The 14,102-nt window shown below is 46.8% G+C and overlaps 2 protein-coding genes across 20 annotated transcripts in view; one reads left to right on the top strand and one right to left on the bottom strand.

The window, feature by feature from the left end:
• The window catches only part of rasgrp4 (RAS guanyl releasing protein 4), a 296,739-nt gene that overhangs the window by 92,770 nt on the left and 189,867 nt on the right, over positions 1-14,102 (bottom strand). The window contains exon 2 of one of the 15 annotated variants that reach the window (XM_069907501.1): positions 8,747-8,958. The exons of the other annotated variants lie outside the window; for them this stretch is intronic. Within the exon in view, the coding sequence (XP_069763602.1) occupies positions 8,747-8,780 (34 nt within the window). The 5' untranslated portion in view covers positions 8,781-8,958. The remainder of the gene's footprint in view (positions 1-8,746; positions 8,959-14,102) is intronic. 15 annotated transcript variants of the gene reach the window in all.
• Positions 1-14,102, top strand: part of LOC138747894 (uncharacterized) — a 46,611-nt gene that overhangs the window by 13,377 nt on the left and 19,132 nt on the right. For all 5 annotated transcript variants that reach the window (XM_069907509.1, XM_069907510.1, XM_069907512.1 and 2 more), the window contains 2 exons: positions 9,899-10,155; positions 12,634-12,797. In XM_069907509.1, the coding sequence (XP_069763610.1) occupies positions 9,899-10,155; positions 12,634-12,797 (421 nt within the window). The remainder of the gene's footprint in view (positions 1-9,898; positions 10,156-12,633; positions 12,798-14,102) is intronic.

The following is a 14,102-nucleotide window of genomic DNA, read 5'->3' as shown; positions in this document are numbered from 1 at the left end:
AGGTCCTTTGGAGAGTCTGACAGCAGCAGAATGGAAACTGTCTTCCAACATAGAGGTAGATGTATCTTCTGCCTGCAATCCCAGAGAGAACGTTCAAACTCCACACAAACAGCACAAGAGGTCGTACCTTCAGGGAAAGATCCTGGCTACCAACAGGGTGGAAACATACAAGAACATTGCCTGTTGCTCGCGAGAGCTGAAAGTTTCTCCTGACCCCAGAAATTTATGCAAGTTCCAACTTCTGCTCCTTGTGGCACATTGCCCCCAATTCCTAAACTCTGACCAGTGGGAAATTCTTCCGTGAAATCCATGTGACTCTCTGGTGTCGAAGCAGTGATTTTAAACCAGTGGGCCATGACCCACTGGTGCGCTACAACAGGTTTCCATGTGGGTCTTTAAAGATGCTAAATAAATGTTTTTGAATTAGTTAAAGACGTGCTTCTTACAGAACTGGCTTTGGAAAATATTCCTCAGTCATTGCCACTGATGGGCCATGGCATGTTAGGCAGGAAGCCAGGTGGGGCCTTCAACTGAGGCAGGTTGAGAACCACTGCTAATGGAAACTTGGCCGATCTGAGGAGTGTGCACAACTCCAGGTTCACCAATCTGGGCAGGTCACGCAGAATCCGTGGAGACAAATGGTCTGTCAATGTTTCGGGCCTGGACCCTTCATCAAGACTCGAGTGGAAGGGTGAGGTAGCTATGACATGGGGGAGGGGAATAAAGAACAGGGAGGGGTCAAGTTGGGAGGCGATGGGGGGGGGGAAGAGAGGGAGAAATGACTGGGAGTGGGGAAAAGTCAGAATTGGGTTTAATGACATCGACACGTGTCACAAAATTTGTTATTTTGCAGCAGACCAAGGTGCAAAATTAGTATAAAATTACAATTCAGTAAATACAAGATTGAAAAAATAACGTGCAAAAATTAGGAAAAGGTGAGGCTGTGTCTGGTTCCTCGCCGATTCAGGAATCTGATGGCCGAGGGGAAGAAGCAGTCCTTGTGCCGTTGGGTGTTCATTTTCAGGCTCCGGTACCTCCTTCCTGATGGTAGCAGTGAGAAATGGGCATGAGGATAGAGACTGCTTTCTTGAGACACTGCCTCATGTAGATGTCCTCAATGGAGTCTGGTGCCCATGATGGCATTGGCCGAGTTCAAACTCGTACTGACTGTGGTCTTCCAAGGAGAAAGTCAAGGATTCAATTGCGGGGCTGCAGGGGAGAAGAAACAGAGGCCTGGAGCTTGTAGCTTGTTGACCAGCACTGAGGGAATAATGGTATTGAAGGCCGAGCTGTAGTCGATGAAGAGCAGCTGTATGTATGAGTTGCTGTTTTCGAGGTGATCCAGAACAGAGTGGAGAGCCAGTGATATTGCATCTACTGTGGAGCAATTGTGATGATAGGCCTCTGCAGCCTTTTCCTGTCCTGTGTATTGGCAGAAGAACAATGATGCAACCGGTCAGAATGCACTCCAGGGTGCACCTGTAGAAATCCGCAAGAGACTTTGGTGATGTTCTGAATCTCCTCAAACTCCTCATGAAGCTTGGCCGCTGGCGAACTTTCTTCATGAACGTGAGGGCTGGGGTAGGTAAAGAAGAGATGGAAATAGTTCAACAAAATGGACACCCAATCTCCATTCGGTCTCACCGGTGTAGAGGAGGCCACACTGGGTACAGTGGACTGGAAGAAGGTGGGAGCTTCTTCACACAGAGTGGTGGGGGTGTGCAACCAGTGCCAGCTGAATGCAGTCTCGATGTTTAGTATTTAAGGAGAATTTGGGCAGGTACATACGAGGGGGAGGGGCCACAGGTCTCTGCACCACCCCCTGGGGGAAGATCGGCTGTGTGGCAGAGTATTTGTGTGTCAGGACAATGCTGGTAGAGTCTTGATGGTGAATTGTAAAATATTTTCTGAAACCTGGACGATGATGAATGTTTATGCACCAAATGAGGATGAGGAAATATTTGTTACAGAGATCTTTTCAAATTTGAATCATTCAAATGAAAATATTTTAACAGGAGGGGATTTTAATTGCTGTCTGGATCCCTTGTTGGATAAATCTCCAAAAATTGTGAAGAAAACTAAAATGGCAAAAAGAATAATTGAGTTGATGGAAGATTTAAATTTGGTTGAAATATGGAGGAAATTGAATCCTATTGAAAAAGATTTTTCCTTCTATTCTGCTCAACACAACTTGTTTTCTAGAATTGATTTATTCTTAGTTTTAGCCCAGTTGCAGGGTAGATTTACACATGTTGAGTATAAAAATAGAAAATTGTCTGATTACTCGTTAACTTCTTGTTTAAGTACTGAGATGGTAGGAAATACTTAGCGTTGGAGATTTAATGAAATGTTGTTAAAAAATCCTGAATTTGTTCAGTATATTAGGGATCAAATTGATTTTTTATTTACAAACAAATTCAGTAATTCAGTACAGAGTAAATTTAATTTATGGAATGCTTTGTAAGCATATTTAAGAGGTCAGATTATTAGTTATACTGCAAAAGTTAAAAAAACAATATTTGGTAGAGAGTCAAAATTTGGAAAAAGAAATTGAAAGAATTTCAAAAGAACGCTACTGAAGATAATAAGATACAATTTTATAAATTAAAGCTTCATTATAATACTTTGCAATCTTATCAGTATGAAAAAAATGATTCAAAGTTCGAAGCAACGTTATTATGAGTTAGGTGAAAGAGCAAATAAAGTTTTGGCTTGCCAATTGAAAACGGGGGTACATACGATGGGGAGGGGAGCCACAGGTCTCTGCACCACCCCCGGAGGAAGATCGGCTGCGTGGCAGAGTGTTTGTGTCAGTACAGCCTATGGATGATGGTGCCACCCTCTGGCCTCACTAGGAAATGTTGCTCACAATTCCCTCAGTTTGGAGTCGGATACCTCAACCCTGTAAGACAGGAAGTTCTGTCCTCAATCAGCCTTGTGAGAGATGTGGCTCCCGGGACAGGTCAGATACACTTGCTGATGGCGAACCTGGCAGGGTACTGAAAATCTGCACTAACCAACTAGGTGGTGTGTTCATGAACATTTCCAACCTCTCATTGTGGCAGTCATAGTTTCCACCTGCCCAAGCAGAGTAGTTTGAGCTGCCTCAATGACTACTGTCCAGAGGCTGGTCATGGCCAGAATTTACATGTACGTGAGTAAAGATCTAGACCCGCTGCAATTCGCCTATCGTCACAATTGCTCCACAGTAGATGCAATATCACTGGCTCTCCACTCAGCTCTGGATCACCTCGAAAACAGCAACTCATACATACAGCTGCTCTTCAACGACTACAGCTCGGCCTTCAATACCATTATTCCCTCAGTGCTGGTCAACAAACTACAAGCTCCAGGCCTCTGTTTCTTCTCCCCTGCACCCCCGCAATTGAATCCTGGACTTTCTCCTTGGACGACCACAATCAGTACGAGTCTGAAACAATGTCATCTCCTCACTGACGATCAACACAGGCGCACCCCAAGGATGTGTGCTTATCCCACTGCCCTACTCATTATACACCCACGACTGTGTGGCCAAGCACTCAGTGCCATCTACAAATTTGTCATTGACACCACGGTTGTCAACAGAATCATAAATGACAATGAGGAAGTGTAGAGGAGGGAGATCGATCAGCTCGTTGAATGGCGTCACATCAACAACCTTACGCTTACGTTAGCAAATCCAAGGAGAAGATCATGGACCTCAGGAGGAAATCAGGGGAACACGGCCCAGTCCTCATCGAGGGATCAGTAGTGGAGAGGGTCAAGAACTTCAAATTCTTGGGTGTCAACATCTCCGAGGATCTGTCCTGGAGCCTCCAGGTTGATGCAATCACAAAGAGGTCTCACCAGCGGCTGTACTTCATGAGGTGCCTGAAGAGATTCGGTTATGTCACCGAAGAGTCTCATAAACTTCTACATGTGTACCGTGGAGACCATCCTGGTTGGTTACATCACTGCCTGGTATGGAGGCGCCAACTCTTAGGACAAGAATAAACTCCAGAGGGTTGTTAACTTGGCCTGCGACATCACAGACACCAGACTTCACTCCATCCAGGACATCTACATGAGGTGGTGATTTTAAAAAAGCAGCCTCCATCCTGAAAGACCGTGATCACCCAGGCAGGCCCTGCCGTCTTCACTCTGCTGCCATCAGGGTAAAGGCGCAAGTCCCTAAAGACGAACACTCAGCAGCACAAGGGCAGCTTCTTCCCCTCCGCTGTCAGATTCCTGAATCCTCAATGAACCACAGACACAGCCTGACTTTTCGAGCGCTATTATTTTTATTTTTTATAATAATGATGTAAGATGGCTGCTGCAAAGCACTGAATTTCATGACTTGTTCATGTCAATAAATCCGTATCTCCACCATTTGTGGAATCTGGGGTCAGGGAATGCTCCTCGCTTGTCTGACAAACACGCTTCAGAAACATTCAACGTCCAGGAGAAACACTCCCTCCCCCAGCTCATGGGCCTGATCCCTCACCCCCGCTCCATGAGCACCTCACTCCTGCCTTGACCCCATCGTTCCCTACCCCACTTCATGGCCCTGACCCCTCATTCCCTCCCTCATGACTGCATCATGTTACCCAGATGTTCCTGCACCAACTCTTCCCCCCCCCACCCCCCTCCAGAACCACCTGAAACCCACCTGCAAGGATGAGGTGACAGGATGTGTGGAACACTCTCTTCAACAGGTTCCCCTCCAGTCCAGCGCCATCCTGATTTGGGAATGTCATGCCGTTCCTGGGTCCAGTGCCCGGAATTCCCACCACAGCATTACTGTGGGAGCCCCTTCACCACAAGCTACATTTTTAAATGTAGACGTGCAGTGCGGTAACAGGCCCTTCCAGCCCATGAGCGCATGCCACCCAAATATACCCATGTGACCAATTAGCCCTCACCACACACCCATAAGCCTCTATTTTTCTTACGTCCATGTGCCTGTCGGAGTTATTTTGAATCTCCCTATTGTACCAGCCTCCTCCACCTCCAGCAATGCACTCCAGGCACCCACCACTCTGTGCGTGAAAATAAATTACCCATGACATCTCCCCTAAACTTTCCTCCACTCACCTTAAACGGACGTTCTCTGGTATCTGCTTTAACTTGTCTCCTCTGCCTGCCTACATAAGCTTTTGCAGTCAGCTTTTACGTTCCTTGCTGAGCTCTCCCAGTGTGGTTTGTTGCTTTTCCTGGCCAACGAATACACAACTTGTGTTCATCTCCTCCTATTCCTGCACATTTGCCCTGGCTCCCTCCTGTCCTCGGATGGGCTTCCCCTTCAACATCCTCCATATGCACCCCTTCTTTGGCTTCTGTGTCATCCCTAACTTCCCTCATCGGCCGCTGTCCTCGTTTTATTTTTGCAGAGCTTTTTGACTTCCTTCAGATGATATTTAAATGCTTGCTGTCCATAAAGAGTGCTGGAGAAACTCAGCGAACCATAGGCAGTTTCGGCCCTGGGCCCCTCATTCCAAGACAGGCGCACGCCTGCTTTTCCACAGACCTGACGAAGGGCCCAGGCCTGAAACCTGAGTTACCCTTTACTTCCTCAGGATGATGCATTGCTGAGATTTTCTAGCACAGTTGTTTACTTACCCCCTGCACATTTTCTTGATACTTAACATCCACCGTTGTCTATGTTGTCTATTTATTGTCAACCCTTCGCCAATTGTCACCTTGTATCACTGTAGTTATGTCGAGACCCTACCACCGAGTCCACCTCCCCTGAGCTTGCTGCCTTTTGAATGTGACTGGCTCTCCGAGTGCCCCTCACAAGGACAGCTGTCTGAATTCTATCACACACCCATCCCAGTCTAGAGAGCCCTGACGAGACTCTCCAGAGGTTGTTGTGAGCCATCCTGGGCCAGGGGCCGAGGTTTCCATGTCCCTGCACTGCGTGAATGATGGGGTCCTGTCACCACAGCCGTAACCTACAGCCCGAGATGTGTGCGCCATATATACCATGCTTCATTCGCTCTCTGCCACCTCTACATTAGACCGTGCTTTGGAAAAGCATTTTGGGGAAGCAATGGATGGGAGGAGGGGTTGTTATTCAGAGCATGATGTACAAAAGAGGAAGGAAGTGGTGATGTAACTTGATATAGTTCAGGATTTGCACAGATACATTGAGAAAGCGTCCGAGTCCCAATGAAAAGTTGCATAATTCAACTTTATTGTCATCTGACTGTACATGTACAACCTCACGAAAAAGACTCGCACAGACATGCATGCATACATGCACACACGGAGACACGTATGCAGACACCCACACACACATGCAGACACACACACAGAGACACCTGCACAAAGATATCATTTAAAACATGTAAATATTTTGGGATGATTTACCTGGTTACAGGATACTGTTCCTCAATCTCACAGCCTATGGGAGGAAGTTATTTCCCAACATGGCCATGATCTTGATGCTCCTGTACCTCCTTCCTGATGGTAGTGGGTCAAAGATCCCATGTGCTGGATGGAAAGGGTCCTCAATAATTCTCTGAGCCCTATTTAACCAATGCTCCTGGTGAATGTCATCAGTAGAGGAAAGGGAGACCCCAGTGATCTTCTCGGCCGTTGTGCTGATCCTCCGTATTGACCCTGTCCGATGCTTTGCAGCTCCCGTCCCATGTGGAGGTGCACCTGGACAGGACACTCTCAATGGTGCTCCTGTAAAATGCTGTCAGGATGGGGGCCGGTAGCCTTGCCCTCCTCAACCTCCTTAGGAAGTCTAGGCACTGCTGCACCTTCCTGACTAATGAGGATTTGCTGTGGATCCAGAGAAGGCCGTCTGTTATATGCTCACCAAGGAACATTGTGGTCTCCACGACGGAGCCAGAGATGGAGACATTGATTTAATGGTGCATGTTTAGACACTGAGAAACATCGCAGCAGTGAAAGCATGTCATTCTGCATAGCTGAACAAGAACCAGATCATGTATTGGATCAGAGACTGGTCATTGGAACTGGGAAAATAACTTAATTTTTATTTGCAGAGTGGGCCAAGGGTTGTCACGGAGATGTAGACAAATGGTCGATTGGATAATTTTCAATGGTGCTAATATTTGTTTTTTGTACAATGTGCAGGGGAAGCTAAAGGATTTTTGTGGCTCATCCATTGGTTTGCCTGCAGTTATGTTGGGCAACAAGACCCCTTCTATTTCTGAACATTTTCCAGTCTCATCAGAGACTCCTTGATCTCTCCCAAAACTGGCTGCAGGGAGGAGGTGGTTTTTTCGGAGAGGAGACTCACCAGGATGGTGCGTGGGATGGGGAGGCTCCGTTATAGAGGGAGAGACAGGGTAGGTTAGGTTTGTTGTTCCTTGGAGCAGAGAAAAGGAGAAGAACATAAGAAACAAGAGCAGGACTTGGCCCATCGAGCCGGATCCGTCAGTCAATGAGATTGTGGCTGATCTGATGAGAGGCTCATCTCCACCTCCCCATGTCCTTTAATTCCCCAACTATGTAAAAATCTATCCAACCTTGTCTTAAATATATTTACTGAGGTCACCTCCACTGCTTCAATGGGCAGTGAATTCCACAGATTCCCCACCCTCTGAGAAAAGAAGTTCCTCCTCATCTCCATCCTAAATCTACTACCCTGCATCTTGAGGTGATGTCCCCTAGTTCCAGTCTCCCCCACCGATGGGATCAACTTATCTACCTCGATCTTATCTACACCTTTCATAATTTTATGTTTCTATAAGGACCCATCTTGTTCTTCTGAATTCCAGCGAGTACTCTCCCAGGCAAAACAATCTCTCCTCATAGGCTAACCCCCCTCATCTCTGGAATCAACCTGGTGAACCTACTCTGCACCGCCTCCAAAGCCAGAGAGAGAGAGGAGCAGAGATCAGATTATGTGGTGACCTATGATTCCCTTTGGCAGAGGTGCCTGTAACCAGAGGGTTTGAGTGAGAGGTTGGAGATTTGGACAGAATTTGAGAGCAGTTTTTTTAAAATCCGGAGTGGGTTTGCATCTGGGACAGATGACCTGAAGAGGTGTTGAAGGTAGAGATTCTCACAGCATTTAAGTAGTCAGTGGACCACTTGAACTGACAGACATAAAGCACTTTGAGCTGAGTGTGAGTGGTGTCGACAGGTGGTACTAAATCTGGTTTCCTTGTTATGTGGGCTTCAAATTCCTGGGTCTCAACATCTCTGAAGATCTATCCTGGGGCCATCATGGAGAAGGCTCACCAGTGGCAAGATTTCACTAGGAAATTGAGGAGATTCGCTACGTCACCAAAAACTCTTGCAAATTTCTACAGGTTTACCATGGACAGCATTCTGACAGCTTGCATCACTGATGTTAATGTACGGGACAGGAAAAGGCTACAGAGAGCTGTGAACTCAGCCAGCACCATCACGCACACCAGTCTCCATTCCATTGAGGACATCTACAAGAGGCAGTGTCTTAAGAAGCCCCCACCACCCAGGCCATACCCTATTCGCACTGCTACCATCAGGAGGGAGATACAAGAACCCAACTTTACAAAAGCAGTTTCTTCCCCTCCGCTATCAGATTTCTGAGTGGAAAATTAACTGCAGGCACTTTCTCTTCTTTTACACTAATTAATTTTTTGAATAGTATATTTAGGGAAATGCTGCCACACGACAACCTATTTCGTGATGCACGTTCATGACGATAAATTCAGAGTTGGGCACAATATAGACACTTGGAGTATTGTGCCTGTTCTGATCACTTCATGAAAGAAAGGATGTAGATGCTTTGGAGATTTACCAGGATGTTGCCTGGATTGGAGAACCAGTCCCATGAGGCCAGGTGAACAGGGCTGTCAGGCTTTTCTCTTTGGGGTGAAGAAGGGTGAGAGGTGATTTAATCACAGCTCAGCAAAGCCCCTAGGATCTGGCTCCTTTGGCGAGTGGTAGATCCTGGAGAAGTGAGTTTTCCGGTTGGTTGAGACTCACTCTTACAATATCCAACTCATACACCTGCATTAAGAATAAAATTTAAAAGACAAAAATAGTAGTCTGTACTGACACTGAACAAACTTTACTTGCATGAATATATAAACCTTAAAGCATTTTACTTTATTTTCAGTCACATTCTTTGAAAACATTTCACTGTCGCTGCATCTGCAGGTTCCTCCCCCATCCATGGAGCCGCCCGAAAGTCGAACAATAACATTACAGGATAATTAACCCTCCTTCCCCCCCCCCCCTCACCCCCAAGTTTACAGATAAAGCCTCTGACCGGGGCAACTCTAACTAAGCATTAGTTTAAGGGAGTCACCCCAACAGCGAGCGGCATCAACCAGCTCTTCATCCTGGGCGACACCATTGCTGTTTGACACAACTTTATTCAAACAGCTGCTATGAGCAAAGCCTGACCAAGGCCTCCACTGGCTGGATATTTGCTCCCATCTTCACCAAAGACTTCAGAGAACATTTACTTTTACAATTTTAAATGCATATTTTTACCTGTTATTTTATTCTTATGTACTGTAAATTTAAAATTTATTTTCCTCGATTTTATTTTAAAATTCTGGATACCAGGTATTTTGCTGATATAAAATTGAGGAGGGACGTATACATGATTATCTGACTGAGTTGTCGTACACGTATCTTTTTCCTGGAGTGACAATAACAAACACCAGAGGACATCTGTTTAAGGTGAAGGGAGGAAGGTTTAGGCGAGACATCATGGGCAAAGTTTTTTTTTAACTCAGAGGGTGGTGGGTGCCTGGATTGTATGGCTGGGGGTGGTGGTGAAAGCTGGTACAATAGAGACATCCTTAGACAAGCACAAGGCTGCAGGACAAATCAAGGGTTCTGGGTGTGAGGGAGAGAAGGGTTAGATTGTCGTGGAGGCTTCCTTCTGATCGGATTTCTGGACCAGAGTGAGTCCTTGTGTTCCCTCTTTTCTCCCCAGGTGAAGCTGCAGCGAGGCGACTGCTCCCTGGACTTCTCTTCCGCCTCTGACATCGCCGGCCTGTTGAAGCAGTTCTTCCGCGAGCTGCCAGATCCCATTGTTCCCACGGGATTGCACAGCCCCCTCTGCCAGGCCCAGCAGCTGGAGTCGGAGGTCGAACGCAGTGACGTCACCATCCTGTTGACCTGCCTGATGCCCAAGGACAATGTGGCCACCTTGAAATATTTCCTCTCCTTCCTTCAGACCGTAGCAGGCAGGTAGGAGACCTCGTTTCTTGCTGAATAGGGATGGGACGGAGGCAGCACCTCACGAGTCCCTGCACGTGGTTTTCCTATGGGAGACACTGGAGCGGTTTAGAGTGGGTCCACAAGGGGGAGAGACTGAGGCGTATCTGAGGGATCCTGGGCCAGAGCTTGGGATTCGGTGTTAAAGCACTTAGATTTGTTGTTAGAGTAAATACACAACACCACAGTTGTGGTGGCACGGTTGATGTAGCGGTTAATGCAGTGCCTTTACAGCGCCAGTAACCGGTCCAGACTGGGATTCAAATCCCATGCTGTCTGTAAGGAGTTTGTACGTTCTCCCCATGTCTGTGTGGGTTTTCCCCGGGGTTTCAATTTCCTCCCATCTTTCCAAAATGTACCAAGAGTGTAGTTAATGAGAGGCACGGACTCAGGGGCCAAATGGCTTTTACTGGGCAGTATGTCTAAATTTAAATTTTTTTAAAAACCCTGAGATTCTTTTTCCTGTGGGCGAGGCAGAATCACCACTTATTCGTAGTGCAAAAAAAAACTGTACACAACGATCACATGTAAACAAACTGCAATACAGAGAGGAAAAATAAATCAATAAAGTGCACAGAGTCCTTAAATTGAGTTTGTCATTGAGGAGTCTGATGGTGGAGGGGGAGCAGCTGTTCCTGAACCTGCTGGTGCGAGTCTTGTGGCACCGATACCTCTTTCCTGATGGCAGCAGCGAGAACAGAGCATGTGCTGGGTGGTGTGGATCCTTGATGATCGCTGCTACTCTCCGACAGCAGCATTCCCCGTAGACATTCTCGATGTTGGGAAGGGTCTTGCCTGTTATGTCCTGGCCTGTGTCTACTACCTTTTGCAGGGCTTTATGCTCAGGGGTACTGGTGTCCCCATACCAGGCTGTGATGCACCTCTGTAGAAATTCGTCAGGGTTTCTGATGTCATCAGAGGATATAAGTTGGGGTGGGGGGAAGATTTAACAGGAACCTGAGGGGTAATCTTTTTACACAGATGGTGGTGAGTGTGTAGAATGGGCTGCCAGAGGGGGGTGGATGAGGTAGGGACTAGTGCAATGTTTGAGAAACATTTGGATGTATACATGATTATCTGACTGAGTTGTCATACACGTTGCTCCGAAATTTTTACTGCAGTCAAACAGGCACTTGTATTTTTTTTAAACTGTAGTCGTAAACTAATTAAATTAAATTAAAAGAGCCAATAAATACATAAGATGAATACATGCGGCTGGGTTAGCACAGCGCTGTTACAGCGCTAACAACTGGGGGGGGTTTGAATCCCATGTTGTCTGTAAGGAGTCTGTACGTTCTCCTTACCATTCAAAACATACAGTGTTTATAGGTTAATTGGATGTAATTGGACGGCATGGGGTCGTGGGGCGGAAGGGCCTGTTACTAAATATTCACAGTAATCCTAGTGCAAAAAAAGTGACTTATAATTAGTGTAGACAGTCCCTGATCAGTGTAACAAGGGGACATTCAAGAGCCTGATAGCTGTTGGAAAGAAACTGTTCTTGAACCTAGAGGTTCTGGTCTTCAGGCTCTGCCCGAAGGGAGCGGTGAGAGGAGGTTGTGACCAGGGTGATGGGGGTCCTTCATGATGTTGGCTTCCTTCTTGAGGCAGCGTCTCACACAAATGTCCGCAGTGAACTCCCGTGACGGACCTGGTTGTGTTTACTGCATTCTTGGGCACCCGATTTCTCAAACCAGCTAAATTGCAGCCAGTCAGTGTAGTTTCCACAGATATGGGCTAAGAGGAGGCAAGTGTGGGTGGGACATTGTGGTTGGCGTGGGCAGGTTTCCACAATGGGTGACTTTGATGTTGGATTGCCAGAAGTGCAGAGTTTCCATTGGGGAGAGGATCGTTCCCCACAAATGGCTTCTGTTCCTGGTGAGGTCTGACATGGTCGTTTATAGGCTCAAGGTCCGATCTGGTGGCTGGGTCACTCACTTGGAGCTGACCGTTCACGAGGAGTGCTGCACTGTTTCATCTGAGAGCTCCGCTGAGGGAGTTCCATCATCCTTTATGTGCAGAGCAAGACAGCACGGTTGGTGCAGGGGTTGTGCAACGCTGTGACAGAGCCAGTGACCAGGACCGCGGTTCCAATCTGGCGCTGTCAGTAGGGAGTCTGTATGTTCTGCTGTGTCTGTGTGGGTTTTCTCCCACTCTTCAAAATGTACCGGAGTTGAAGGTTAATTGGGCAGTACGAAAGGGCCTGTTACCAGACTGTAAGTGCGTCAAGAAACTTTGTGATCTCCTCTCTCCACTATGGAGCCATTGATGTGTAATGGAGGGTGCCTGTTCCTGTTTGCGTGAATCTGCACTGAAGTGTGATGCAGCCTTTGCACGTATCCATGTGTCTGCGGGTGTTGGGGATGAGTTGATGGGAACCTCACATCCACTGTCTGTGTTGCCGACTCGAGTTACCGGTTGCTGTTTTTGCCACCCCTCCCCTTGCTTCAGATCCGAGGAGAACAAGATGGGAATCCGTAACCTGGCTGTTGTCTTCACTCCCAACCTCTTCCAACTCCTCAAGGTGAATGGCAAGCTGAGTGGAAGTGTCGAGAAGTCTCTTCCTCTGCTCACCCAAGCTGCAGAGACCCTCATTACCCAGGCTCGGAAGATCGGTCAGTCCTGGCATGAAGTCAGTGATAAAACTCGCATCCTGTGGGCTGAGGGTTTCTAATTATTTTCCTATTTAAAACTTTACAACTTTGGTTTAACCTGGAACATTCCAGCATAGTACAGGCCCTTTGGCCCATGATGTTGTGCTGACCTATATAAACCTACTAAACAAAGTAACCCTTTTCTCCCTCATACCCATATTTACCTTACATCCATGTGCCTGTCTAAGAAACTTTTAAATATCCCCATTGTACCAGCCTCCATCACCACCCCTAGCAATGCGTTCTAGGCACCCACCACCCTGAGTTTAAAAAAAACCTACCCCTGACATCTCCCCTAAACTTCCCTCCCCTCCCCTTGTCCTCTGGTGTCTGATCTTGCTGTTTGTTTTCCTCTCTTCTTGAAGGTAGTGGCTTTGTTGAATTGTTCCAGAGGATATTCAGAGCCACTGCCTCAGGGGCAAGGCCTGCATGACGGTGATGATGCTCCTTCACTGAAGGATGGTTGGGAATGCAATGGTACCAACATAGGCACATTTTAACATAACATAACAATTACAGCACGGAAACAGGCCATTAGGCCCTTCTAGTCCACACCGAACCAAACACCCCTCTCTAGTCCCACCTCCCTACACAATGCCCATAACCCTCCATCTTCTTCTCATCCATATACCTGTCCAACCTTTTCTTAAATAATACAATTGACTCCGCCGCCACTATTTCTCCCGGAAGTTCATTCCACACGGCTACCACTCTCTGAGTAAAGAAGTTCCCCCTCATGTTACCTCTAAACCTCTGCCCCTTAATTCTTAACTCATGTCCTCTTGTTTTAATCTTTCCTCCTCTTAACAGAAATAGTCTATCCACATCCACTCTGTCTATCCCTTTCATAATCTTAAATACTTCTATCAAATCCCCTCTCAACCTTCTACGCTCCAAAGAATAAAGACCTAATCTGTCCAATCTCTCCCTATACTCTAGATGCTTAAACCCAGGTAACATTCTGGTAAACCTTCTCTGCACTCTCTCCACTCCGTTTATATCCTTCCTATAATTAGGCGACCAGAACTGCACACAGAACTCCAAATGAGGCCGCACCAACGTCTTATACAATCTCAACATCACCTCCCAACTCCTATATTCCATGCAATGATTGATAAAGGCCAGCATACTAAAAGCCTTCTTCACCACCCTATTCACGTAAGTTTCTACCTTCAGGGAACGATGTACCGTTACTCCTAAATCTTTCTGCTCTTCTGTATTCCTCAATGCTCTCCCATTTACCACGTATGTCCTGTTCTGATTCTT

This window comes from Narcine bancroftii, chromosome 13 (genome assembly GCF_036971445.1).
Source record: "Narcine bancroftii isolate sNarBan1 chromosome 13, sNarBan1.hap1, whole genome shotgun sequence".
Classification (NCBI taxonomy): domain Eukaryota; kingdom Metazoa; phylum Chordata; class Chondrichthyes; order Torpediniformes; family Narcinidae; genus Narcine; species Narcine bancroftii.
Note: the sequence above shows the minus strand (reverse complement) of the source record. Positions and strands in the feature narration are given on the sequence as shown.